The 27,494-nt window shown below is 41.3% G+C and overlaps 2 protein-coding genes across 14 annotated transcripts; both read left to right on the top strand.

The window, feature by feature from the left end:
• Window positions 1-340: 340 nt before the first annotated feature.
• On the top strand, window positions 341-15,820 carry LOC143527107 (cytochrome P450 2F2-like). Of its 5 annotated transcripts, XM_077022073.1 has the most exons (12): window positions 341-474; window positions 3,638-3,718; window positions 12,245-12,283; window positions 12,379-12,481; window positions 12,748-12,910; window positions 13,080-13,232; window positions 13,567-13,727; window positions 13,813-13,986; window positions 14,132-14,270; window positions 14,566-14,753; window positions 14,841-14,982; window positions 15,125-15,820. In XM_077022073.1, exons 5-12 carry the CDS (start codon window positions 12,883-12,885, stop codon window positions 15,328-15,330), a joined length of 1,191 nt encoding a protein of 396 aa, XP_076878188.1. In that variant the 5' UTR covers window positions 341-474; window positions 3,638-3,718; window positions 12,245-12,283; window positions 12,379-12,481; window positions 12,748-12,882; the 3' UTR covers window positions 15,331-15,820. The 5 variants fall into 5 exon arrangements, with proteins under 5 accessions (XP_076878188.1, XP_076878186.1, XP_076878185.1 ...); XM_077022071.1 differs by having other exon boundaries at window positions 12,245-12,481; XM_077022074.1 differs by lacking the exon at window positions 3,638-3,718 and having other exon boundaries at window positions 386-474.
• Window positions 15,821-19,653: 3,833 nt separating this feature from the next.
• Window positions 19,654-23,548, top strand: LOC143527106 (cytochrome P450 2F2-like). Of its 9 annotated transcripts, none has more exons than XM_077022061.1 (10): window positions 19,654-19,765; window positions 20,201-20,434; window positions 20,753-20,915; window positions 21,003-21,155; window positions 21,292-21,452; window positions 21,542-21,715; window positions 21,858-21,996; window positions 22,304-22,491; window positions 22,575-22,716; window positions 22,935-23,548. In XM_077022061.1, the coding sequence occupies exons 2-10, from the start codon at window positions 20,222-20,224 to the stop codon at window positions 23,138-23,140; spliced, it is 1,539 nt and encodes a 512-aa protein (XP_076878176.1). In that variant the 5' UTR covers window positions 19,654-19,765; window positions 20,201-20,221; the 3' UTR covers window positions 23,141-23,548. The 9 variants fall into 9 exon arrangements, with proteins under 9 accessions (XP_076878176.1, XP_076878181.1, XP_076878178.1 ...); XM_077022066.1 differs by having other exon boundaries at window positions 19,658-19,765; window positions 20,332-20,434; window positions 20,828-20,915; XM_077022063.1 differs by having other exon boundaries at window positions 19,658-19,765; window positions 20,332-20,434.
• The last annotated feature ends 3,946 nt before the right edge of the window (window positions 23,549-27,494 follow it).

The raw sequence follows: 27,494 nt of genomic DNA, 5'->3' as shown, positions 1-27,494 counted from the left end.
ATTAGAAAATCTAGCAAGCTTGAGCAAAATCCTTTTAATCGCGGCACCTGGAATTGACAGCACTTTTCATAACATATACTTTCTGCTTTTGGATTTACTTTTGCTTCAAAATTACATCCATGCCTATAAACATAGACAAAATTTCAATGTCGAGGACACAACATTATACATTAAGGACTCAACAACACATAAATAAATAATGGTAAAATAATGCTTTTGAATATTGTTTTTTTTTTCAGAAAAAGTACATTTTCTTCCCTGGGACCTGTAGCGGTATTATAATTCGGAAATAAACTCACATAAATAAAAATAGATGTGACCAAATGTGTCTGATTCAGCCACTTGATTAATGGTCCGTTGGACAGAGAGCAGAGAATTCTGGGAGCAGCCACTCCTTCCTTCAGACGTGTTGGGGATTCGGAATATGTGAACTTGCTGAATCTGAGAATATCAATCGAGGACAAACTACAAAAGGTAAAAGTAATAAAGTATGTGAGATTATTAATTTACTTTATGGATTACATGTCTTTCTCAGAAACATGGTAACATTATAGAACTCAAAAGTAGAGTTTTTGTAATTACTTTGTCTTACAATTCTGAAAATGTTTGTATACAAGAGTAGGCTACATTTAAAGTTTTCATGGTAACATGTTCATAGCACTTCCTACACGTTCACAAAAATATTTAAATCTAAAAGAATAATTTTGGCTCAAACATCACAGTCCCGACAGATGCTGTGTTTCAGTGTATTTTTAAGTTACTGTCCAAGTGGTCTTTATGAAAAGTTTTCAGAGACGTTTCACTGTGTATAGCCTAAGGTTTCACCTTATTTGCAATGCGATTTACAAAATGGTTTGTAAAGATGTGAACACACTTGTTTCTGTTCATGGTAGTTGCATTTGTTAAAGTAACCAGCTAAACATTTTCTGTACAATTCGACCATTTTAAAGGTACTGAAGTTAATGTCAGTAAAAACTGTGACGAAAACGTTGCCTCATAGACTCACCGGCCACTTTATTAGGCACAACTTTTACCTTCAGAACTGCCTTAATCCTTCGTGGTATAGATTAAACAAGGTACTGGAAACATTCCTCAGAGAGTCTGGTCCATATTGACATGATAGCATCACGCAGATGCTGCAGATATGTCGGCTATATGTAACACCTGAGTTTAACGCAGTTACCACCTACAGCGGCAGGCGTTCTGCCTTGCCAATATAAGTGGAGATCAGAACTGAAATAAGGCTATGGACCAGTATATCTAGGTTCTGTGAGGAGGTGAGGTGTGTGACAGCATGCACAGGAGACTGATACGGCTCAAAGGGAATGGACACTTTACTGGAGAATGAAGGTGGATGTACAGAGTTACAGGGCTAAAGAAAATAACAGCTGATTATATGTACAGATATAATCAGAAATTATAAAAATTATTTCACTTGTGTCCCCTTTGGTTTAGCAACAAGTCAACACACACAAATCAAATTTGAAACAGGTATTAAAAATAATAAAAGTACATGTAGTGCTCAAGATAGTGAGTGGAAGGAAGGTAACAGTCTTTCAGACTAGTTTGTTCCTACTTCACCAGTATATAGTGAAGATGACACTCAAAAGAAAGTAGTCCAACTCGTGGGTGGCTCGCCATCTAACTCTCCAGTAGGTCCACCAGGCACCGTCTCCCCGGAGTCTGATTATCCCCAATAAAAAACCTGACCGTTATTTGCTCACTAATTCTCCGTCAGTTCAGCTGGATATAGGAGATTTGAAGTCCCCAATTTTTTTCGTTTGTAGTACTGTTTCATGAATTTTGATAGCAGGATTTCTACTATTATTTTCCTCAAATAACTACTACTACTACACGTCTCAACACGAGGGGAATCATCAGAAAAAGAACAAAAGAAAGAAAGAGTGGCAGTCTTGGTAGACTACGCAAAGCAGTAGGCGGAACCATTCGATCCCCAGCTGTGATTTGCTAAAGCAGCTCCAGAGGCGGTCTTTGCATAGAGGCGTTGCTAGGCAATTGCCTTGGGCCCCTCCCACTGTAGGGCCCCCTTGTCTAGCTAAAGCCAGGTTCACACTACTGACTTTTCAGTCGTCAGGTTTTTGTGCCGTTCACACTACATGACTGGTTGTGCTGTAATCGCGAGTCTCTCAGTTGTTGTGGCTTTCACACTACATGACTGATCGGCGACGTGGGCTCACGAATTAAACGATTGGGGAATCGCAGACTCATCTGGCTGCCGTCCAAAAACACGAGAACACGAAAACGAAACTCTCGCGAGAACCAGCAACACCACGTAGAAGAAAAAACAATGTACATGTACTCCACATTTTCGTTATTATTATTTTTTTACCGTTTAAACACTCCATAGTCCCAAATTGCCAGAATTATTTCATCTCTCCGTTGCAGTGAACATAGATATAATCAATCGCACTATTTCTCCAGTGCTGTCACAATAACTTAAACACAGTGTTGTAGTAAAGTTGTAAGAAAGGTGAGGATTTTGTGTGTTTGCTGGGTTACTGTTTTGAAAGCATTCTTGAAAGTTTTTGTACATTCTTCAGAGATATCTTCAGCGGTGCCGCGGTTCTCTCTCCGCGTTCCCATTGGCTGTAGCTAGCCGCTGCTGTTGACTCAGTCGCCGACTGGGCTAGATATCAGGGGCGCAGATGGCACTGGGGACGGGGGGGACATGTCCCCTCCAGATTTATATTGACCCCATCCGAAATCTAGCATCTACAAGCATAAACGTATATATTGTACACCTTGGTCCCTCTCACTTCAGAATTTCCATCTGCGCCCATGCTAGATATTAAACATGCTAGATATCTGCCGGTTGTCTGCGATGAGTTGACGAGCGTCTTTCAGCAGTTCACACTACATGACTGAGCGAGCGCCGAGTGATCGCCGATTTGCCTCCGACCACAGGTTTCTGTCGGCGATCTACAAAAACAGTCGGCGACTGAAAAACCAGCCGAAAATCGTGTAGTGTGAACCTGGCTTAACTTATTTCTCGCATATTAATGTTGATGGGCCCCCTAGCTAAATTCGCCTTGAGCCCCCAAATTGCTAAGTCCGCCACTGAGCAGCTCCTATAGGAAACAGCGTTCTGCTGAGCGTGCAGAACAAAATTTTACTTTCTATTCTAATTGGTTGAGATTGTAGGATGCCACGCATATGTCAGGCAAAAGTTAACCCTTCGCCAACCGGCGGTTATGACTGGCATTAACACCACATGAAATGCGGGTTACATCTCTTCCCTCTTAAACATGTGGACGTCCTCGTACATATGCATATGGTTGGCAGGTCACTGGCTCCGCTAGCGACGTTGGCATGTTCAAACCATAATCATCCATCTCCCTACTATTAAGAGAACCTACTATAGCAGCATTCAACCCTTGAAACAAGGATGTTACTACTGAGACTAGAGGGTTTCCCAGCTCTGGGAAATGAAACCTTCGAGCGGGCACTCGCTCTATGCTCGACCTTCTGACAGGATTGCTTGCTACATCATCAACACCATGGCAGTCAGTATCACCTGCACAGTTTGGTTCCGACTCACACTGTTCCACAGATAAGCCTTCTTCTACAGGTGATGTTATTACTTGTGGTTCACCGGTTCTATCATTTACTTTTACAGCATCAATCTTAGACTCTCCAGCACTAGTGTGCACCAGTTCTGGTCCAACCTGGAATTCTCCTGCAGGAAAACCAGGGACAGGTAAAGACTTTTGATCACTCAATTGAAGTGGATTTCCAGGCAATTCTGCAAACTGTTCCCCAGCAGGTCTTCTCACAAGATTTGGGAAAGGTTGGGAACCTGCAATTGACTGAGGTAGGTGTTCAGGTAGGTTAGGAGCAATTTCTTCAGCAAGGTTACTCTCTGGTAGGTCTGACCCAATGATAGAGACAGGTGGGTCTTGCAATTCAAGGGTGTTCTGTGGACTGCTTGTCTTGTGAATTTCACTAACTCCAGTGCCATCACACTCATATGTGCTCTTCACAATTTCTAGAGGTTGAGGTGAACTGAACTTGTAGAGCACTGCATGGTCAATCGCTTCATCTTCTGTGTCTGTTATACCATCGTCCATCTCTTCGCAAGGGGTTTGGCGTGTTCTGGGCCTTCTTGCTTTAACTGGTGGGGTATGCTGTTCCTGTTCTGCTGCTGGAAGGAATCCACAAGGGAGCAACATATCTCTGTGTAGAGTGCGAAGAGGACCCTCTTCTTTTTCTGGTCTTACAGAATACACAGGAAGCTCACCAGCATGTTTGACCACAACATGTACAGCATGCTCCCACTTGTCTGAAAGCTTATGCTTCCCTCTGACGCGAACATTCCTCACTAAAACTCTATCTCCCACATCGAGTGTCGACTCCGTGACCAGCTTGTCAAATCTCACCTTATTTTTGAGAGCTGACTTCATTGTTGCTTGGGTTGCCAGTTTGTAGCTCTCCTCCAGATGTGACTTTAATGCTTTTACATACTGTGAATGTGGTGCCTTCTTCTTGTCCCCTACAGGTAGGCCAAAAGCAAGGTCAACTGCCAGTAGGGGTGGGAATCGTTTACTATCTCACGATTCGATTCGATTCCGATTTTGGGGGCCACAACTCAATGCAAAAATCGATTTTCGATTAAAAACAATTTTCGATTCAAAAAACGATTTGATTTATAAAAATGTCTGCTTCAGTCTATAAAATCTGCATGATCTACTACAGTCTGCTTTGCAAGACAGAACGACAAATACAGAAAATTAAGTGTCTTTCACATTTAATTAACAAAAATTAAGTGCTTTGGTAAAATAAAATGGTTTTTGTTGTTACCAAAATTCTTGAGGTTCATTTTGCGAGCTGTCAGGGCTGGCTCAGATGCAGTTCCCCCAGCCGTCGCTAGGGGCACCAGAGTCAGTCCCAGACTAAACCGACGTAACCGTACCTTCTCAGCCAGTCTCTGCTTTCTATCGTTTAATGGTGTCTTGCCACCTCTCTCTGTTATGCTTTCTCTTTACTTATTCGAGTATCTCATGCGTCACTTCCTGACCCATCTCAAGTTTTCCCAATCCTGTATGTCTTCCTATCCGTTTTGCCTTTATTTTTGGGAAGGGTTTTATTTTGCTGCAGGGTTTTTGCCAGTTACTTCTGCTGGTGTCCTTGGTTTCGTTTTCGCGTTGCATTTATCCGCGCTGTTTTTTAGTTACTGTTGTTGTTTTGTTTCTTCCTCCCGTCTCACTAAGGTTGAGTGTTATTTTTCACGCGTTGTATTTTCCGCATTGGTTTTTTGTTTCTATTTACTCCGTGCCCTCACGGTTTTGCTTTCTATTCTCTTGCGCGTTGAGTCTTCCGTGTTGTTTTGTTTGTTCGTTCTGGGTCGCTGTGCGCGTTTCCCTCTCGCTAATACATTTGACGAGTGTCAAACGTCTTGCTCTTGCGAGCCGGCACTTGGGTCCATCCTTCTCTATATTATTTCTCACCCTTCTCTATATTAACGCTCCCGTGCTCACCGCGTTACACAAGCCTTGCACACGAGCTACATTGTGTCCAGTTCGGTCATCCCCGGCATTCGGTAAAAACCAAAATGAACCCATATTTTTGCCTTAAATGAAGACCGGACAGGTTGAATATCTCTTTCCTCCATGTGTTTTGAACCTTTTCCGCGCATGAGTGTGTCCCAGAACATGCTGCGTAAAGTCTCGCGTAATTTTGTAATAATATAATATAATAATAATAATCTTTATTTGTATAGCACCTTTCATACATACATGTAACTCAAAGTGCTTTACAGTATAAATAAAAGAAACATTAAAAGGAGATAAGACAAAGACAAAAAGACAAAAAGAAAATGTTAAAAAATTAAAGATAAAAATATTAAAATAACATAAAAAGTAAAAAGTGAAGTAAGTAAGATAATAAAAAGTAAAGTAAATAAGATAAAACTATTAAGAGAGTTTCTTAACTAAAAGCGGATCTAAACAGGAATGTTTTGAGACTGCTCTTAAAACTATGCAAGGATGAAATGCCTCTGAGCTCTTCAGGAAGAGAATTCCAGAGCTTTGGGTCATAGTGGCTAAAAGCACCCTCGCCAATCTTTAATCGGCTTTTAGGAATCACCAGTAGATTACTGTTTGAAGACCTGAGAGACCTGACTGGAACATATCTAACCATCATTTCACTTACAGTTGTGATCAAATTTATTCAACCCCCACTAAAATAAAGTGTTTTGGCCAGTTTGACATTGATTTTGATCATTTCAGTCATCTTATTTACAATTATATCAAAGAGGCACTTATAAATTAGACAAACATAACATAATATTTATGATGGAATAACCACAAATGTCTTTACTGTGCTCACATCATTATCAGTTTTATTCAACCCCCTAGTGACATTATTTTTTAGTACTTAGTACAACATCCTTTTCCAGTTATGACAGCTTTCAAGCGTGAAGCATAGCTTGACACAAGTGTCTTGCAGCGACCTATGGGTATCTTAGCCCATTCTTCATGGGCAAAAGCCTCCAGTTCAGTCACATTCTTAGGCTTGCGCACTGCAACTGCCTTCTTTAGGTCCCACCAGAGGTTCTCAGTTGGATTTAAGTCTGGTGATTGCGATGGCCACTCTAGAATGTTCCAGCCTTTCATGTTCAACCATGCTCTAGTGGACTTGGATGTGTGCTTCGGATCATTGTCCTGTTGGAAGGTCCAACGTCTCCCAAGCCGCAGGTTTGTGACTGACTCCATCACATTTTCCTCCAAGATCTTCTGGTACTGAAGGGAATTCATGGTACCCTGCACACGTTGAAGCTTTCCTGTACCATTAGAAGCAAAACAGCCCCAAAGCATAATTGACCCCCCGCCATGCTTCACAGTAGGCAAGGTGTTCTTTTGTTCATAAGCCTGGTTCTTCCTTCTCCAAACATAGCGCTGGTTCATTGTCCCAAACAGTTCTAATTTAGTTTCATCTGACCACAGTACACTGTTCCAAAACCTTTGTGGCTTGTCCACATGACTTTTGGCATACTGCAGTCGACTTTTCTTGTTCTTTGGAGTCAGCAAGGGGGTGCGTCTGGGCGTTCTGGCATGGAGGTCTTCGTTATGCAGTGCGCGCCTTATTGTCTGAGCTGAAACTTCAGTGCCCACATCTGACAGGTCTTTTTTCAGTTCCTTAGCAGTCACGCGGGGATTTTTCTCCACATTACGCTTCAGGTAGCGCACAGCAGTCGCGGTCAGGATCTTCTTTCTGCCACGACCAGGTAACGTTTCCACTGTGCCCTTTAACTTGAACTTGCGAATGATGCTTCCGATAGTGTCTCTTGGAATATTTAACAACTTCGCAATCTTTTTATATCCATTGCCATTCTTGTGAAGAGCAATAACCTCTTCTCTTGTCTTCTGGGACCATTCTCTTGCCTTCACCATGCTTGGAAACACACCAGTAGATGTCTAGAAGGAGCTGAGTATCACAGTCCTTTTAAATCTGCCTAATTGGTGCTTATCATGCTTGATTGCTGCTCGTTGACATCCACAGATGTTTTCAATACCTGATGGAAAACACTGGAATGAACCTCTGTTCTTAGGAGTGGTAGTCGTAAAGGGGTTGAATAATTGTGTCAATGAAGAAATCACAAAAAGGCCATTTAATACTTTATGACAAAAAAAATTGATGCTATCTTAGTTGCATTTAGTTCTTTAACAAGTCCTTGTAAGATTTCATTATGAACACAATTACAAATGTGCACTGAATTCCATAAAACCCTTCGCAGCATTGGGGGTTGAATAAATTTGATCACAACTGTAGGTAAAGAGGGGCAAGACCATGAAGACATTTAAAAACCATGTCATTGTAATTACGTAACGCGAGACTTCACCACGACTTAGAATCGATTTTGGGACATTTAAAATCAATTCTGAATCGTAGTAAATGAGAATCGATTTTTGATATATGAATCGATTTTTTGGCACACCTCTAACTGCCAGTCAAGGTTGTTTCCCAAACATGAGCTCATAGGGACTAAACCCAGTAACCTCGTTTCTGGTACAATTATATGCATGGACTAGAGATTTCACATAATCGCACCAATGTGATTTTTGTTTGTCTTTGAGCGTGCCAAGCATACTCAATAAAGTCCGGTTGAACCTCTCCACTGGGTTCCCTCGAGGATGGTATGGACTGGTCCGGCACTTCTGAATCCCTGCCACAGCACACAGCTCTTTAACCAGATGAGACTCAAAATCTGCACCTCGATCACTATGAAGGTGTTCTGGTAGGCCATAGTGAGCGATGAACACATCCCACAAACACTTTGCCACGGTACGTGCTTTCTGATCTGGGGTTGGTACAGCCACTGCATATTTAGTGAAGTGGTCTGTGATAACAAGGACATCTTGCTTGTTCTTGTTCCTATTGTCTGGTTCAATTGATAGAAAATCAATACAAACTAATTCAAGTGGTCTGGATGTGAGGATATTAACCAAAGGAGCGGCTTTATCTGGTAAAGCTTTCCTACGGACACATCTACCGCAAGTTTGTATTTTCTTTTCAACATCAGTGGCCATTCTGGGCCAATAAAATCAGGATCTGACGAGATCTAGAGTGCGCTCCACCCCCATGTGACCCATGTCATCATGTAAGTGCTGTAGAACAGCCGATCGGGACCCTGAGGGCAGCACCAGCTGATAGTGTGTACAATCACCTTCCTGCCTGCGTCTATACAGAATGTTGCCTCTTAGCTCTAGCTTGTTCCACTCCCTTAGGAGTAGGTGAAGGTCTGGAAGCTCTTGGCGTAGCACAGGAGGAGGTTTCTCCCCTGTCTCCAGCTGGTGTATTACCGCTGCGAGAACCTGATCAGCTCTTTGCTGTTCAGCAATATCTGCACTGGACAACTGTGGAAGAATAGCATGTCCAACCAGAGAAGGTTCCTCATTAAGCTCATCAGGTATGGCGCAGGGACGTACAGCAAGTGACTCCACCAGAGCAAGGTCTGAATAGACGGTGGCTAAATGTTTGTCACAAATGGCCCTTACTACTTCCTGGTCAGAACTCTGAAAAGGTGGTCCCCCTTGGTGGGAAAGGGCAAACTGCTGGATGCGCTCACTCTCTTTTTGTGAAAACAGGTCATTCACAAGCCCCCCATGGGGCCTCCTAGACAAGGCATCGGCATCCAAATTTTGTTTCCCTGCTCTGTATTGTAAGCTGAAAGAGAAGGTGGAAAGTGCAGAAAGCCATCTGTAGCTGGTGGCATCTAGCTTGGCAGATGTCAATATATATGTTAGCGGGTTGCTATCAGTGACTACAGTAAAGGTGTTACCATAGAGGTAGTCACTGAACTTATCTACAACTGCCCACTTCAGCGCAAGAAATTCTAATTTGTGAGCAGGGTACCTTGCTTCACTTCGGGTAAGGCCTCTGCTCGCAAAGGCAATTGCCCTTCTTTGTCCATCTTGGTCTTGGTAGAGTGCCGCGCCCAACCCCATAGTACTTGCGTCTGTGTGAAGGATGTATGGAAGTTTGGGGTTGGCGAAACCTAGCACAGGCGCCATGGTAAGCCGATCAATGATTGCCTCAAAGGCCTGCTGGCACATGGTTGTCCAGCGACCCTGAAAAGGCTCCTTGGGGTTCCAGTACCTGGTTTTGACTGGGTTCTTGGCACCTCTCTTCAAAGGAGGATATCCAGAAGTCAGGTCATTTAACGGCTTCACTATCGTAGAGTAGTCTTTGACAAATCTTCGATAATACCCCGAAAATCCTAAGAATGATCTTAACTCTTTTAGGTTTTGGGGTCTTGGCCAGGTTTTTAAGGCAGCAATTTTTTCTGGATCCGTCTCAACACCATTTCGTGAAACAATATGACCTAGGTAACAGACTGAAGTCTGGAATAGTTTACACTTCTCTGGCGACAACTTCAATCCATACTCCTTCAACCGGTTCAGAACTTTGATCAGTCGTTCCTCATGCTCTTCCAGAGATTTAGAGAACACGATTATGTCATCCAAGGTTAGGTTAATTTCTCCCACACACCGCTCCATCACCGCGCATCAATACTAATGGGCCCAAAGTGTGCCAGGAAAATATCCCTCAAACCATTGCACCACCAGCAGCCTGAATCGTTGATACAAGGCAGGATGGTGCCATGCTTTCATGTTGTTGATGCCAAATTCTGACCCTACCATCTGAATGTCACAGCAGGAATTGAGACTCATCAGACCAGGCAACATTTTTCTAATCTTCTATTGTCCAATTTTGGTGAGCCTGTGCAAATTGTAGCTTGGCCTGGCCCCTCCCTTTGGGCGTGTGTAGGTGTAGTCTACGTCTGGTTATGTCTATATGTGTATTTCCTGGGGTGTGGTTCCGTGTGCGTGTGTTCCATCTCATATGTGGCTCGTCCCCGTGATCACTTGGGTCTTGTTTAGTTTATTTATATAATATGCGTTCATGGAGTGTCCCGTGCTCGTATTTGTCTGAGTCTACACATTTACGCTGTACTTATTTAGGTGTAACACTTGACTCAACTTTAACTTTCAAAAATCATGTAAAAAAAAAACTGTGAAAGTCTTTGAAATTTGACTTGGTAACACATTCTCTCACGTTTTCAGTACTGTATGACAAGTTGTTTGCAGGCTAGTAAAACAGTCTTAAAGCCATTGGAATTAAATAAATAAAAATTCATGATAAGAAATTTAGACAATATCACCAATGTCATATTCTTTCTAAATACGATTTTCTTAGTTTTGACAATTTAATAATCTATGCAAATATTTGTCTACTTTTTAAAGTCATCTATGGAGTAGCTGCGCCTCCTTTAAGAAGGTTTAAATTATAACATTGAGCTCAGAAAAAACTGCTTGAGTCACAAGAGCGACCTCTAGAGGACAGTGCAGCATCCCAAAATATAGGACCTCCTTTGCTTTATCTGCGTTTTCAGTTGTTGCCATGAGTCATTGGAATACTTTGCCAAATGAGATTATAACATGTAAAAGTTTCCCAACGTTCGCACATCTGATAAAGAAATGGCTCTTATCTAAGCAAGTTTGCACCCATTAGTAACGACGTGTGAGTTAGAGGTTTGTCTGGGAAAGTTTGAAGACGTACAGGTGTGTGTATGTGAACAAATTATTGTTTTGTTATAACTGGAGGATTTTTATAAGTTTTATGAATGGTGTAATTGAAAGATGAATTTTATATGTTGTATGCCCGTATTTGTGTTAAAGGTTTCGTTCATCCATTGAACAATTATTCTGTTTAAATATCAACCTGTCCAGGGACTACAGGTGGAAATTGGCTTATGGCTATAACCTGGCACAATGCATCTCTCCTGATCTCTAGGTTAATGTATTTGTTGTGCATTATCTCTGATGAATAAAAATCAAATCAAACGTGTTCATGTTTAGTGTGCACTATTCGCACTTTTCACCAAAGAATAAATGTCTGTTTTTGCGAATTCCACTCTCCTCGTCGTGCTGGCCTACCTCGCCATTACAGTACCATTTTATGCACTATGGTATAGCAGTATTACTTTAATTTACTAAAAGCGACAGGAACATATTACACCCATATTGGCTTCTTTACACTGGTTACCGGTAGGCTACAGAATAAATTTTAGAATTTTAATGCTTACTTATCAGGCCGTCCATAATGAGACTCCATCTTACATTACTGAGCTCTTACATCCTTTTAATAGTGCAAGAAGTCTCAGGTCTTCAGATCAGGGGTTGCTAACTGTCCCCCATACAAAACTAACATCTTAGGGGGACCGGGCTTTTGCGGTTTATGCCCCGAAATTGTGGAACAATCTCCCTGTTAATGTTAGACTTTCTGAGTCGGTTCTGGTTTTTAAAAAATGTTTAAAAACACATTTTTACTCTCTTGCGTTTAACAGCGTTTGATTGACGTGTTTTTAGTCTTGTATTTTAATTTCTACCTTAAGTAGGATTTTATTGTATTATTATGATCTTGTGTTGTATTTTATTGCTATCTACCTTTGTAAAGCACTTTGTGATAAAACCTAGAAAAGTGCTATATAAATAAAGTTTTACTTACTTACTAAAAATCTTTTATTTAAAAGGATGAAGTCAATTTTTTCCATTGCAAACTGTAATTTGTAGAAATACAATACAATTTGCAGTCTTTTTTACTCACCTTGTGACAACATATGTTGTGAAAAGCGCTATACAAATATATTTGATTTAACCTTTTCAGTACTAAATATGTTGAGAACTACAAATGAACTTTCTTCTGTCTGGCTGTCTGCCAACAGGGTTCAGAGGCAGGTTTATTAGTTGGACGCGTATCAAAGGTACAAAGTGTGGAAAGCTGCAGTGGAACAGCCATCATGCTGGGATCCTTGGTTCTGGTTTGGATTTGTATAATCTTCATCTGCATCATCATCAGGATCCAAAGGCCTAAGAACTTCCCTCCAGGACCCCGACCAGTACCCATATTTGGGAACCTCTTACAGCTAAACATCTTGAATCCACTGAAAGACCTTGAGAGGGTAGAGTGGCATCTTCTTCATTTCTGTAAAAATGTAAAATGCAAGTTTATGACTCTTACTTTAAATACAGTAGCTTATGTTTAATTGTTTGTGAATATTATATTATACTATTTTTTGTGAATATACTATTATACCATGAAGCTGGCAATTCTATTAAAAACTTTGACCACCATAATGGACAGTGTAGTATACCAAACTGAAGCTTTACAAGAGATAAAGAGTTGAATAGCTGAATGACTTGTTCCTTGTTTGTTGTATCTATTTAGTTGGCTGAACGCTATGGGAATGTTTACAGCCTGTATATTGGCAGAAATCCAGCAGTGGTTCTTACTGGAATCAAGGCTGTGAAGGAGGCTTTGGTGACCAATGCTGCTGACTTTTCTGGACGCCCACAGAATCTCATGGTCAACAGCATAATACAAAAAACTGGTAAAACCCAACAATTATGACATCTGTCCCACTGATCACACTGAGATCAAGCTGCTATTCCTTTGTAGAGTCCATGGTTTAATCTAGATTTTTCTCATTTTAATTATGTATTACAATTTTTGCATGTTTCAATAGAACCAAAGTTACTTATAAAAGTCCAACATCACAGGTTTCATATTTGCTGACTATGGTTCTGCATGGAGGGAGCATCGACGTTTTGCCCTCATGACCCTGAGGAACTTTGGCCTGGGGAAGCAGTCTATGGAGAAGAGGATTCTGGGGGAGATTGAACACCTTGTTGCACGGTTGGAGAAAAGTGCTGGTATTGTAATGTTGTTTCTAATCACTTTTTTAGTCACTGTCTCACATGTGAAATCATTTAAAGATTTCTTACTTGTTGACAACAGCTGTTTAGCAACATTATGAAAGCAAAGGCAGTCATTGCCTGGTGGTTAGGGAACTGGTCTTGTGACCGGAGGGTCGTGGGTTCCGAGACCTGAGGCCATGACTGTGGTGCCCCCGAGCAAGGCCCTTAACCCTCAATTGCTCACTTGTATAAAAATGAGATAAAAATGTAAGTTGCTCTGGTTAAGGGCGTCTGCCTAATGCCGTAAAATGTAAATGTAAATTTGTCACAAATGTGTGTATATATGCAGGAGCAGATATGAATCCTAAGACTTTGTTCCACGATGCTGCATCAAACATCATCTACCTGGTTTTATTTGGCACACGCTTCGAATATGAGCACCAAACCCTCAAAGAGATTGTTAGATGTTTCACTGAAAATTTAAAGATCATCAATGGACCCTGGTCAATAGTGAGTCACTGTATTGTCTGAAATGATATTTGCATTAAGACATTTGAAATTGCAGTTCTGTGATGACTTATTTATTTTCTTCCAGATCTATGATTCACTTCCTGTGGTGAGAGGTCTTCCCCTTCCTTTTAAGAAGGCCTTTCAAAATTTCAACAGAGTTAAACAAATCTTACTAAACATGATAAACACGCATAAGCTAACAAGAGTATCAGGAGAGCCAAGAGACTTTGTTGACTGCTACCTAGACGAACTTGATAAAGTGAGTTATTGAGAAGTTTGACCTGGTCTGACTGAAGGAAACTCCCTCAACATGTTACTTCTTACGTATGGTTTTTCAAGGTACCACAGAGATACACAATATATAATTATGTAAGTCTTATCAGATGATGTCTTATTTTTAATAGAAAGGAGATGATCAATCTTCTTTTGGTGAGAAGAATTTTTTGGGGCTAGTGATAGACCTGCATGTTGCTGGGACAGACACCACCTCCAACACCCTCCTAACAGCATTCCTCTACCTCATGGCTCATCCACACATTCAAGGTCTAAACTGTAACACAACTATTGTACTTCATAAATATAATATTATTGGTATTTTTATGAATTGAACATGGGCAGTAGTAGTTCCATATGTTGAATATATTCAGTTCAGTACAAATTGACATTAGTTATATACACATAAAGATGAATGAAAATCTGATACTAAACTCTATTAGTGAAGCTTTCCATGGCATACCATTTGCGTAATGTGTTTCTTGTAATGAAGTTACTAAGTCGCATAGAAGCAGAAATTTCCCAGAGGATTAGTGCAGTAATGCTCTCTGACTTGTGTTTATAGAGAGATGCTGGCAGGAGATTGATGAGGTTCTAGAGGGAAAAGCTCAGGCATCTTTTGAGGACAGACACAACATGCCGTACACACAGGCTGTGATTCACGAGTCTCAGCGTGTTGCAAACACTGTACCTCTGAGTGTGTTCCACAGCACATCGAGAGATACTCAACTCATGGGCTACAGCATCCCAAAAGTAACAATGACAGTTACATTGTTACTTTTAGTTATGTTGCTATAGTTATTTGTCTAATAGTTCCTTCTTTCATCATTCATGTTCCAGGGCACTCTTATCATCCCCAATCTCTCCTCAGTACTAAGTGAGGAAGACCAGTGGAAGTTTCCTCATGAGTTCAACCCAGCCAACTTCCTCAATGACCAGGGACAGTTTGAGAAACCTGAAGCCTTCCTACCCTTTTCTGCAGGTGAGAGTTTACTCCATTTTGAGTATGCTTGAGTCTGTTGATTGGGCTTAATTTAATGCCCTGATTACCTGACAAGGTTATTCTCTCTGTCTGTGTGTGTCTGTGTGTGTGTGTGTGTGTGTGTGTGTGTGTGTGTGTGTAGGGCCTCGCATGTGTCTTGGTGAGGGTCTGGCTCGCATGGAGCTCTTCCTCATCTTGGTCTCCCTGCTGCGCCGGTTCCAGTTTGTCTGGCCTGAAGATGCAGGAGAACCAGACTTCACTCCTGTATATGGAATCACACTCACACCCAGACCATACAAGATGGGGGTCAGACTGAGACAGAAACCTGGAGAAATTCAGAAACAGTGAACTGGTCATCTTTTTTGTCTGTATAAAACACCATAATAAGCTATAAAATTCACAAAAATTTCAACCTCATATTTGCTTTTTCCAGTTTTTATTGAGCTTCATCCTGTGTCGGTATCATGACTTTTAAGACTTCACCAGTTTAAATATAATTCACATAAATTACAACTTCATATTTGCTATTTCTAGTTTTCTGTGAGCTTCATTCTGTGTTGTATGTGTATTATGGAATTCTATCAAATCCATTTCTCACATACATTTGTCTTAGCTGATTAAGCCTACTTTTGTTCCTCTAACATGATACTTAAACTGAACACAGAGAGCCAACACATTCACACACAAACACGTGTAACACCCTGTCTAATCTCCTGTGTAACAAAGGCGGGGCCATGGGTCCAAAGACTATGGGTGCTAAACAGTACATATTAAAATCTAGTTTTAATGAGATGAGATAGACTTAGTATGCACAAATAAACTGTAGTCGACACCACTACCTTACCCTTGTGTTATTGTGTGTCGTTATGCTTATCTATCTATCTTGTTTGGACTGCCCTCACGTTACGACCCATGTCTGCTCATACGTCCGTGGGTTTGGAATTCCCTTTAATAAATCTCGCTCTCCTCAGCGCTTGTGTCCGCCTCCTCGCTCAGTAGCGCACGCTGTGTTACATAATAACCAACCTAACAAGGACACACAGAGGGAGCGAGACTCTGGTGAGTTTAATCACTGTAATGAGATGTTGGCTGGTTCAATTCAGTTTAACTCTCAGAGCGAACCAGAGACAGGAATTCCCCTTGCGCTGTGGGTACAGGGGAGTCTCGTCGCGCAAAGAAGAAAGCAAAGTTACTTTCAGTTTCAACTGGCCTTTGTGACGAGATACCTAGTAAGCACTATGTGTCTGCCCATCTTTATAAACACTACAGCGAAGAGCGACCTGTAGTGCAAGATCCGGGCAGATGGAATGCATACACAGACGAGTGTTGGCTTGGCTCTTGGTTGGCTTTCAAAAGCCACTGCGAACTCCTAATGCCTCCGATGAGGTGCAGTCATCGCAGAGAAAGCCACAGAGAAGTAGTTGTGTCTGTGTGTTCTTCTTGGCTCCACCAAGACCGGGTGAAGAAAAGCACACCCCTTGTTCTGTGCCTCGCTGCCACAGCGCCCCTAGAGGTCATCACCACGGGAACCACACCTGCTGATGCTGTCCCCCCAGCTATGGACCTCCCTCACCTGATCCCACCAGCCTCACCCCTGGAGGCCCCAACAATTTTTTTTGGGGAGGGGGAGTAGTGATCACGTTCCCCAGGGGAAATCTATGTATGCGCCAGAGGCCCAGGAGAGGCCTGTACATGCACCAGAGGCCCAGAAGAGGCCTGTGCGAGAGTATGTGCCGGTGGCCCAGGAGAGGCCTATGCATGCACCAGAGGTCCAGGAGAGGCCTATGCATGCGGCGGAGGCACAAACAACAATCAGTGCACGTTCCCTAACCCGAAGGTGCAGGGAAGCAACCCTCTTGTCTACTGGGGAAAACCCCAACACACAGGCAGCAAGCCAGGGAGCTATGAGTAAGCCCACTCCAGCCCTCCGCCTTTCACCCTGGGCAACTCCAGAAAAGAATAAAATCCAGCCTCTCTCAAGAGGATTGGTTCCAGAACCCAAACCGTGTGTTGAGGTGAGCCCAACTATATCTAGTTGGTATCTCTCAGCCTCACACACCAGCTCAGGCTCCTTTCCAACCAGAGAGGTTACATTCCATGTCCCAAGAGCCAGCTTCAGTAACGGAGGATTGGTACACCAAGGCCCCTGCCTTCGGCCACCACCTAATCCACAATGCATCAAACCCCTACTACTACCTGTCACCACTCCCATGGAAGTTAGGGTGCGCATATATACAATTTTTATGCACACTGGAATAGCAATATTATTTTAATTGACAAATTTATATATTTAAAAGGATACAGTCTAATTGTTTCCATTCCTATCTGTAATTGATAGAAATACACTTAATACACATACAATGTCAATTTATTTAAAAAATAATATGATTATATGATTCTATGATACCCATATTTGAGAACCTGTTACAGCTGAACATCTTTTTTTTCTTGATCAAATGTTTTTTATTTTCCAAGTAAACATGTACAATACAGAGTGTTAATGATAATCAGAGTTAAAGACACCCACCCACCCCCATGACCACCCCCATTCAACCCACTCAGGATCTCAGAATAAAATAAAAACAATAAAAAAAATGAACCAAATAGAAAATGTGATTTAACGACATAAATCATCCTATTGATACATTATGGCTGGTTGTCCTACACTTTTCCTTTTGCGAGACAGTATGCTGCATTCCATGAATGAATAGTTGTTTTGCTGGCTCCATGCATCCGGGCCACTGATCTCTCCATCATTACAATGACCAGAAAAGAGGTTGCCCATTGCCGCCATGGCAAAGTATGAGGTGGCTGCCATCTCAGTGCCAGCATTTTCTTATACAGCTAAACATCTTGAATCCACTGAAAGACCTTGAGAGGGTAGAGTGGCCTCTTCTTAATTTCTGAGCTTCACCAACATAAACTATTTAAGGTAAGAGTTAGAAACTTGCATTTTGTGTATAGTTGCTTGTGAATAATTATACCATGAGGCAGGCATTTCAATTTAAAATATGACCACATAAATGGACAGTGTATTATATTATCCAAACTCTGAAGAGTTAGAATTAAAAAGCTAAATATATACTTGTTTAAGTAGATACTGATTTAACTGAATCAAGACTAAATAAAAAAATTATTTATTTCTTCTGGTTTTAATTCTTGAATTGCTGCAGACTTCCTTTTTGTTGTATCTATTTAGTTGGTTGAACACTATGGGAATGTTTACAGTCTGTATATGGGCAGAAATCTAGCAGTGGTTCTTACTAGTTTAGAGGGTTTGGTGAAAAATGCTGAATTAAAAAGTAGTTTGTAAAGATTTGAACACGCACGTGTTTCTGTTCATTGGTAGTTGCATTGGTTAAAGAAACCAGCTAAATATTTTCTGTAAAATGTAACTATTTTAATGGTATTACTGAAGTTAATGTCAGTAAAAACTGACGAAAACGTTGGCACATACACTCACCGGCTACTTTATTAGGTACACCTTGCTAGTACCGGGTTGCACCCCCTTTAGCCTTCAGAACTGCCTTAATCTTTAATGGAATAGATTCAACAAGGTACTGGAAACATTCCGATGAGAGTCTGGTCCATATTGACATGATAGCATAACACAGATGCTGCAGCTGCGTCAGCTGTACATCCATGATGCGAATCTCCCGTTCCCCCACATCCCCAAGGTGCTCTATTGGCCTGAGATCTGGTGACTGTGGATGCCATTAGAGTACAGTGAACTCATTGTCGTGTTCACAAAACCAGTCTGAGATGATTCACTCTTTATGACATGGCCTGTTATCCTGCTGGAAGTAGCCATCAGCAGATGGGTACACTGGCCATAAAGGGATGGACATGGTCAGCAACAATACTCAGGTAAGCTGTGGCATTGACACAATGCTCCATTAGTTCTAATGGGCCCAAAGTGTGCCAGGAAAATTCCCTACACTATTGCACCACCACTAACCTGAACCGTTGATACAAGGCAGGATGGTTCCATGCTTTCATTCTGTTGATGCCAAATTCTGACCCTACCATCTGAAAGGAGACTCATCAGACCAGGACACGATTTTCCAAACTTCAATTGTCCTATTTTGGTGAGCCTGAGTGAATTGTAGCCTCAGTTTCCTGTTCTTAGCTGACAGGAGTGACACCGTTGTGGTCTTTTGCTGTTGTTGCCCATCCACCTCAAGATTCGATGTGTTTTGCATTCAGAGATGCTCTTCTCCATGCCTCAGTTGTAACGACTGGTTATATGAGTTACTGTTGCTGTTCTATCAGCTTAAATCAGTCTGGCCATTCTCCTCTGACCTCCGGCATCAACAAGGCATTTGCTCCCACAGAACTGCCACTCACTGGATATTTTCTCTTTTTCAGACCATTAAAGGTGGTTGTGCATAAAAACCCCAGATCAACAGTTTTTGAAATACTCAGACTAGCACGTATGGCACCAACTACCATGCCACAATCAAAGTAATTTAAATCACCTTTCTTCCCCATTCTGATGCTCGGTTTGAACAGCAGCAGATCGTCTTGGCCATGTCTACATGCCTAAATGCATTGAGCTGCTGACATGTTATTGGCTGATTCAACATTTACATTAATGAGCAGTTGAGCAGGTGTACCTAATTTTAAATAAGTGGCCGGTGAGTGTATATAGGCCTACCTGACACGGTACAGCCCTGGCCCCTCCCTTTGGGCGTGTGTAGGAGTAGTCTACGTCTGGTTATGTCTATATGTGTATTTCCTTGGGTGCGGTTCCATGTGTGTGTGTTCATCCATCTCACCTGTGGTTCGTCCCTGTCATCACTTGGGTCTTGTTTAGTTTATCTATATAATGTGCGTTCATGGAGTGTCCCGTGATCGTCTTTGTCTGAGTCTACACATTTATGTGTTCATGTTTAGTGTGCACTATTTGCCCTATTCACCAAAGTATAAACGTCTGTTTTTGCAAATCCCGTCGTGCTAGCCTACCTCGCCATTACAGTACCATTTTAAGCACTATGATATAGCAATATTATTTTAATTGACTAAAAATATTTAATTTAAAAGGATGAAGTCCATTTATTCCATTCCTATCTGTAATTGGTAGAAATACACTTAAAATACACAAAAATGTACATTTATTTAAAAATATGATTCCATAGCATTGTGACAGGATGACAGGATGATGGTTACAAATGTTAATATGTAGGAGACTTTTTTATGTCTGGCTGTCTGCCAACAGTGTTCAGAGGCAGGCATATAAATGGGAGGCGTATCAAAGGAACACAGTGTGGAAAGCTGCAGTGGAACAGACATCATGCTGGGATCCTTCGTTCTGGTTGGTATTTGTATCTTCATCTTCATTGTTATCAGGATCCAGAGGCCCAAGAACTTCCCTCCAGGACCCCAACCAGTACCCATATTTGGAAACCTCTTACAACTAAACATCTTGAATCCACTGAAAGACCTTGAGAGGGTAGAGTGGCATCTTCTTTCATTTTACCAATGTAAAATGTGTTTATCACTCATGCACGTTTATTACTGCAAATACTGTAGCTTATGTTTAATAGTTTGTGAATAATTATTGCATGAAGCAGGCAATTCTATTAAAAACTATGTCCACCATAATGGACGGAGTATTATAATGGTATACCAAACTAAAGATTTACAAGGGATAAAGAATTATATAGTTGAATTATTATTTTATTGCTTTTGGAAATTAATTTATTTCTTCTAGCTTTATTTCTTGAATTGCTGCAGACTTGTTCCTTGTTTGTTGTTTTTATCTATTTAGTTGGCTGAATGTTATGGGAATGTTTACAGCCTGTATATTGGCAGAAATCCAGCAGTGGTTCTTACTGGTTTCAAGGCTGTAAAGGAGGCTTTGGTGACCAATGCTGCAGACTTTTCTGGACGCCCACAGAACCTCATGGTCAACAGCATAATACAAAAAACCGGTAAAAGTTTTCTAATTTTAATTATGTATTACAATTTTTGCATTTACCAATAGAACCAAAGTTACTTACAAAAGTCCAACATCACAGGTTTCATATTTGCTGACTATGGTTCTGCGTGGAGAGAGCATCGACGTTTTGCCCTCATGACCCTGAGGAACTTTGGCCTGGGGAAGCAGTCTATGGAGAAGAGGATTCTGGGGGAGATTGAACACCTTGTTGCACGGTTGGAGAAAAGTGCTGGTATTGTAATGTTGCTTCTAATCACTTTTTTAGTCACTGTCTTACATGTAAAACCAGTAAAGATTTCTTACTTGTTGCCAACAGCTGTTTAACAATGTTATGAAAGCAAATTTATCACAAATGTGTATATATGTAGGAGCAGATATGAATCCTAAGACTTTGTTCCACGATGCTGCATCAAACATCATCTACCTGGTTTTATTTGGCACACGCTTTGAATATGAGCATCAAACCCTTAAAGAGTTTGTTAGATGTTTCACTGAAAATTTAAAGATCGGGAATGGACCCTGGGCAATGGTGAGACATTGTATTGTATAAAACAATGTTTGTATTAAGACATTTGAAATAGCAGTTCTGTGCTGACTGCTTCTTTTATTTTCTTCTAGATCTATGATACACTTCCTGTGGTGAGAGGTCTTCCCCTTCCCTTTAAGAAGGCCTTTCAAAATTTCAACACAGTTAAACAAATAGTACTAAACATGATAAACAAGCATAAGCTAACAAGAGTATCAGGAGAGCCAAGAGACTTTGTTGACTGCTACCTAGACGAGCTTGATAAAGTGAGTTATTGAGACGTTTGACCTGGTCTGACCGAAGGAAACTCCCTCATGTTACTTCTGCCATATGGTTTTTCTATGTACCCTAGAGATACACAATAGGTAATTATGTAAGTCTTATCAGATGATGTCTTAATTTTAATAGAAAGGAGATGGTCAATCTTCTTTTGATGAGAATAATCTTTTGGGGATTGTGATAGACCTGCATGTTGCTGGGACAGACACCACCTCCAACACCCTCCTAACAGCATTCCTCTACCTCATGGCTCATCCACACATTCAAGGTCTGAACCGTAAACCCATTGTACGCCATCAATGTAATATTATTGGAAAAATATACTGAATGGTCTTTGTTTATGAATTTAACAGTGGCAGTAGTAGTTCCATATGCCTTATGCATTTCTAGAATGGTGTTGAATATATTCAGTTCAGTACAAATTGACATATCAGTTATACACATAAAGACTGTAATGAAAATCTGATACAAAACTCTCTATTAGTGAAGCTTTTGATGGCATACAATTTGCATAATGTGTTTCTTGTAATGAAATTACTAAGTCGCATAGAAGCAGAAATCTATTATGTTTCTAGAGAGATGCCGGCAGGAGATTGATGAGGTTCTAGAGGGAAAAGCTCAGGCATCTTTTGAGGACAGACACAACATGCCGTACACACAGGCTGTGATTCACGAGTCTCAGCGTGTCGCAAACACTGTACCTCTGAGTGTGTTCCACAGCACATCGAGAGATACTCAACTCATGGGCTACAGCATCCCGAAGGTGACGATGACAGGTTGTTACTTTTAGTTATTTTGCTTTACTTATTTGTCTAATCATTCTTTCTTTCATCGTTCATTTTCCAGGGCACTCTTATTATCCCCAATCTCTCCTCAGTACTAAGTGAGGAAGACCAGTGGAAGTTTCCTCATGAGTTCAACCCAGCCAACTTCCTCAATGACCAGGGACAGTTTGAGAAACCTGAAGCCTTCCTACCCTTTTCTGCAGGTCAGAGTTTACTCTATTTTGAATATGATTGAGTCTATGTTGATTGAGCTGTATTTAATGCCCTGTTTAACTGACAAGGTTATTCTGTGTTTGTGTGTGTGTGTGTGTGTGTGTGTGTGTGTGTGTGTGTGTGTGTGTGTGTGTGTGTGTGTGTGTGTGTGTGTGTGTGTGTGTGTGTGTGTGTGTGTGTGTGTGTGTGTGTGTGTGTGTGTGTGTAGGGCCTCGCGTGTGTCTTGGTGAGGGTCTGGCTCGCATGGAGCTCTTCCTCATCTTGGTCTCCCTGCTGCGCCGGTTCCAGTTTGTCTGGCCTGAAGATGCAGGAGAACCAGACTTCACTCCTGTATTTGGAATCACACTCACACCCAGACCATACAAGATGGGGGTCAGACTGAGACAGAAACCTGGAGAAATGCAGAAACAGTGAACTGGTCGTCTTTTTTTTCTGTATAAGACTTCACCAGTTTAAATGTAATTCACATAAATTACAACTTAATATTTGCTTTTTCTAGTTTTCTGTGAGCTTCATTTTGTGTTGTATGGGGTATTATGGAATTTTATCAAGTCCATTTCTCACATGCATTTGATACATGCATTTGTCTTAGCTGATTAAGCCTCATTTTGTTCCTCTAACATTAAACTTATACTGAACACCAGAAAACCAACACATTCACACACAAACACGTGTAACACCTTGTCTAATCTCCTGTGTAATAAAGGTGGGGCCCTGGGTCCAGAGACTATGGGTGCTAAACAGTACATATTAAAATCAAGTTTAGTAGAATCGAGATGAGATAAACTTAGAATGCTCTAATAAACTGTAGTCGAAACACTACCTTGAGTATTTCTTCCACACACAATAAAGTTTCAGTAAATGCTTTGAGGATATTACTCAAAAGAAAAATATCAAAATAGAAATACAGGAGTTGGACAATGAAAGAGAAACACCTGGTTTTAGACCACAATAATACATGAGTATGGTGTAGGGCCTCCTTTTGTGGCTAATACAGCATCAATTTGTCTTGGGAATGACAAATAGAAGTCCCGCACAGTGGTCAAAGGGATTTTAAACCAGTATTCTTGCAGGATAGTGGCCAGGTCACTACTTGGGCAGTCATGGCCTGGTGGTAGGGAACTGGTCTTGTGACCGGAGGGTTGTGGGTTCGATTCCCAGATCTGAGGCCATGACTGAGGTGCCCTTGAGCAAGGCATCTAACCCCAACTGCTCCCTGGCCGCTGTGCTAGGGCTGCCCACCGCTCTGGGCACGTTTGATCCACAGCCCCCTAGTAATCACTAGTGTGTGTGTGTTCTAACTGCACAGATGGGTTAAGTAGCTAAGATGGGTTAAGTTGCATTGTCCGTGCTGATGGGACTGTGATCTGTCCTTGGCACTATGCCTAGTTATGTAATTTCAGATATTTCACTTTCATAGCTGATCTTAACCACTGATATAACATGAACTAGCAGGCTAGATAATGTTATCTCCTCTCCAAAGCTTCTAGGGTGCTCTTTCCTGCAAACCTTTTAGCACCAATCCCTTTGGACAAGAAATGCAGGCCTACTCTAAAACCCTCAAAAAATGATTATTCTGAAATGAAAGACTCAGTTGATCGCACATCTGATACTTTATCATCAACTTTCTTTAAGAAGCTTTGTGAATATGGGCCAAGTTAATCAATATCAATACTCAATATACTGAACACCCCAGGATACGGTTATGAAATCAATGATACATTACAAACAATTGCTATGGTGGCTTAATTAAAACCACTTTACTCAAAGCCCATATAAGCACAATTAAAAATTGTTATTTAAGACACATTAAGAAGAACCAATTCATTGGAAAATATGATTTTGCTTGCAACATTTGAAAGTAAATGAGGACGATCAGAAGAATCATTATGTCAGGAATGACACCTGATAGTCACTCAGACTCAGCTGTTCACCATCACCACGCCCACATTCCTAGCATTCTTATACACTTCCATCTCACTTCCTAGTTGCGAAGTCTTACCAACCATGTTGCATACCGAGCGTTGTACCCTAGTGTTGATATTCCTGTGCACCGACCTCTGCTTGTTCCCTAGACCTCGTCTCCTGCCTAGCCCTCGGACACTTTACGGACTCTGCCCACCCGCCACGACCTCTGACCGGATTGACCACTCCTGCGTAGCGACAAGAGCTATCCTGCATACCTCCATTGCTTTCTCGTACGCTACTACTGTAACGATCTTTCAAAATAAAAGCCTTGAGCTTTTGCACAAGGATCCTTCTCCGTGTCCTTCCTTCGTAACACATAACAAAGATATTAATACATCTGTATATCATCAGAGTATTGACTTGAGAGCACTTATAATAGGGGCAGTCATGGCCTGGTGGTTAGGGAACTGGTCTTGTGACCGGACGTTCATGGGCTCGATTCCCAGACCTGAGGCCATGACTGAGGTACCCGTGTGCAAGGCCCTTAACCCTCAATTGCTCACTTGTATAAAAATGAGATAAAAATGGAAGTCGCTCTGGATAAGGGTGTCTGCCAAATGCTGTAAATGTTATAATAAACAATTATTAAAAATGGATTCTAAAAATAGAAATAAACTCACATGCATCCAAGAAGATGTGGCCAAATGTGTTAGATTCAGCCGCTGGATTTATGGTCCTCCGAAGTACAGTACATTGGTACGCTGGACAGAGAGCAGGGATTTCTGGGAGCAGCCACTCCTTCCTCCTGATTTGTTGGGCCTTCGGACTAAGTCAACTTGCTGAAACTGAGAAGATTAATCAAGGACAAAGTACAAAAGCTAAAAGTAATAAAGTATGTCAGATTATTAAGTTACTTTATCGATTACATGTTTTCCTCAGAAAATTGGCAACATTATATGGAAACATTACAGAACTCAAAAGTAGAGCTTTTGTAATTACATTGTCTTACTATTGTCAGGAATAAAACATAACCCCTCTCTCCAGACTATTAGCCACACAACTGTCTCTCATTTCTCTCTGCCCCTCCTCAACTATTTAAAAGTGGAAGTAACGTTTTCAGATTGCGAAGTATTGCCGACTCATGCCGCATACCAAGCGTTCTTTTGATTCGATTGCTTACCTGTGTACTGACCTCTGTTTTCCTCGTAGACATCTCCCTCAGCCTCGCCCTTAGGTGCCTTTCGGACTCTGCTTTTCCGTTGTGACCCTGAACCGGCTTGACTCCCGGCCTCACACTTCAATGTGCAAAGTTGTTGTGTACAACTCTCGTTGCGCGCCTGTGGCGAATGTTGAATATTCAATAAAAAGGATTTTACACCGCAGTTGGATCCTGCTCTATCTGCTTGTTTCATTACAACTATTCTGAAAATGTTTGTATACATTTTAAACAGATTTTCATGGTAACCTACTCAGGAAAGGTCCTACACATTGGCACAAATATTTCAAGCTGAATTATTTTAGCTAAAATCTCAGTCCTGACACATGCTGTGCTTTTAGTGTATTTTTAAGTGAATGTACAATTGACCTATAAGACAAGTTTTCAGAGATGTTTCACCATGTATAGTCTAATGGTTGTATAGCCTCGTTAATGGATTACATTTTTACAACAAAAAAAAACATATTTAAAAGCCAATTTACAAAATGGTATAATAAAGATTTGAACTCACTTCATGGTAGTTGCATTTGTTATTCAAAATATCTAAATGTTTTCTGTAGAATTAGACTATTTTAAAGCTACTACTGAAGTTAATGTCAGTTAAAACTGACATAAAAGTTAGTGTGTGCATCTATACCATTTTATGCACATTGGAATAGCAATATTACTTTAATTGACCAAAATGTATTTATTTAAAAGGATAAAGTCTAATTGTTTTCCATTCGCAGGCCCGTAGCCAGGGGGGATCGGAGGGTTCGTTTGATCCCCCCCCGCCCCTTCCCCCTCCCCCATACATACATGCCCCTCAAGATAGGTAGGCTATTTAACGAATGAATTGTTAATCTCCCGTGGATATACAGACAAACAAATAAGGACAGCAACAACAGACTCACAACAAACTTATAACAGTGTTGCCAACTCTCACGCAATGAGCGTGAGACACTCGCATTTGACTGTCTTCACACGCCATACATCCGATTTCTCACGCTGAAAAAATCTAGTTTATTTATCTCCGATCTACATCTATGATTCAATGAGTTACTAGTTCGCTCTGGCGCCAACTACTGGTGATCGATCGCTTTAGGCGCAACATAGAGGAAACATATAAGACATAACACCCCCCCCCCCCCCCCCTGCATCAAATCTCACTCCTAGTGATTTTGAAAAGTTGGCAACCATGCTTATAATGAATAAAATATGTGTAAATTAAAAGGTTTGAAGTGCGCTCGTGTATTTAGGGGGCATTGGAGTAGAGAGGCAAATGAAGTCCACTTTTGGGGGAAAAAGATCCCCCCCATCACAATGCTGGCTACGGGCCTGATTCCTATCTGCAATTGGAAGAAATAAACTTAACACAGACGTAAATTGGGGGGGGGGGGGGGGGGGGGGGGGGCGTACATGTCCCCTGCACTTTTTCAAAAGCCGGTTTTGGTAAATCCCACACCCCAGTTCTCAAGCCATTTGTGTCCCCCCCACCTATGAAATCAAAATTTCGTCCATGACACTTAATACACATACAATGTACATTTATTTTACAAAAATATGATTCTATGATTAATATGTAGGAGAGAGGAATGATGATGGAAAATGTATTGCCACTCCACTGGTAGTGAGTGTCACGTTACAGCCCCTGACCCCTCCCTT

Source organism: Brachyhypopomus gauderio, chromosome 11, assembly GCF_052324685.1.
Source record: "Brachyhypopomus gauderio isolate BG-103 chromosome 11, BGAUD_0.2, whole genome shotgun sequence".
Lineage (NCBI taxonomy): Eukaryota > Metazoa > Chordata > Actinopteri > Gymnotiformes > Hypopomidae > Brachyhypopomus > Brachyhypopomus gauderio.
The sequence above is the reverse complement of the archived record's forward strand: the minus strand, read 5'-3'. Positions and strand labels throughout refer to the sequence as shown.

Coding starts and splice junctions, on each gene's coding strand:
- LOC143527107 (XM_077022071.1), top strand. CDS start 12,320: ATGCTGGGATCCTTGGTTCTGGTTTGGATTTGTATAATCTTCATCTGC. Junction 13,728..13,812: donor TCAATGGACCCTGGTCAATA/GTGAGTCACTGT, acceptor ATTTTCTTCCAG/ATCTATGATTCACTTCCTGT. Junction 14,271..14,565: donor GGCTCATCCACACATTCAAG/GTCTAAACTGTA, acceptor TTGTGTTTATAG/AGAGATGCTGGCAGGAGATT.
- LOC143527106 (XM_077022061.1), top strand. CDS start 20,222: ATGGGAGGCGTATCAAAGGAACACAGTGTGGAAAGCTGCAGTGGAACA. Junction 21,997..22,303: donor GGCTCATCCACACATTCAAG/GTCTGAACCGTA, acceptor TTATGTTTCTAG/AGAGATGCCGGCAGGAGATT. Junction 22,717..22,934: donor CTTCCTACCCTTTTCTGCAG/GTCAGAGTTTAC, acceptor GTGTGTGTGTAG/GGCCTCGCGTGTGTCTTGGT.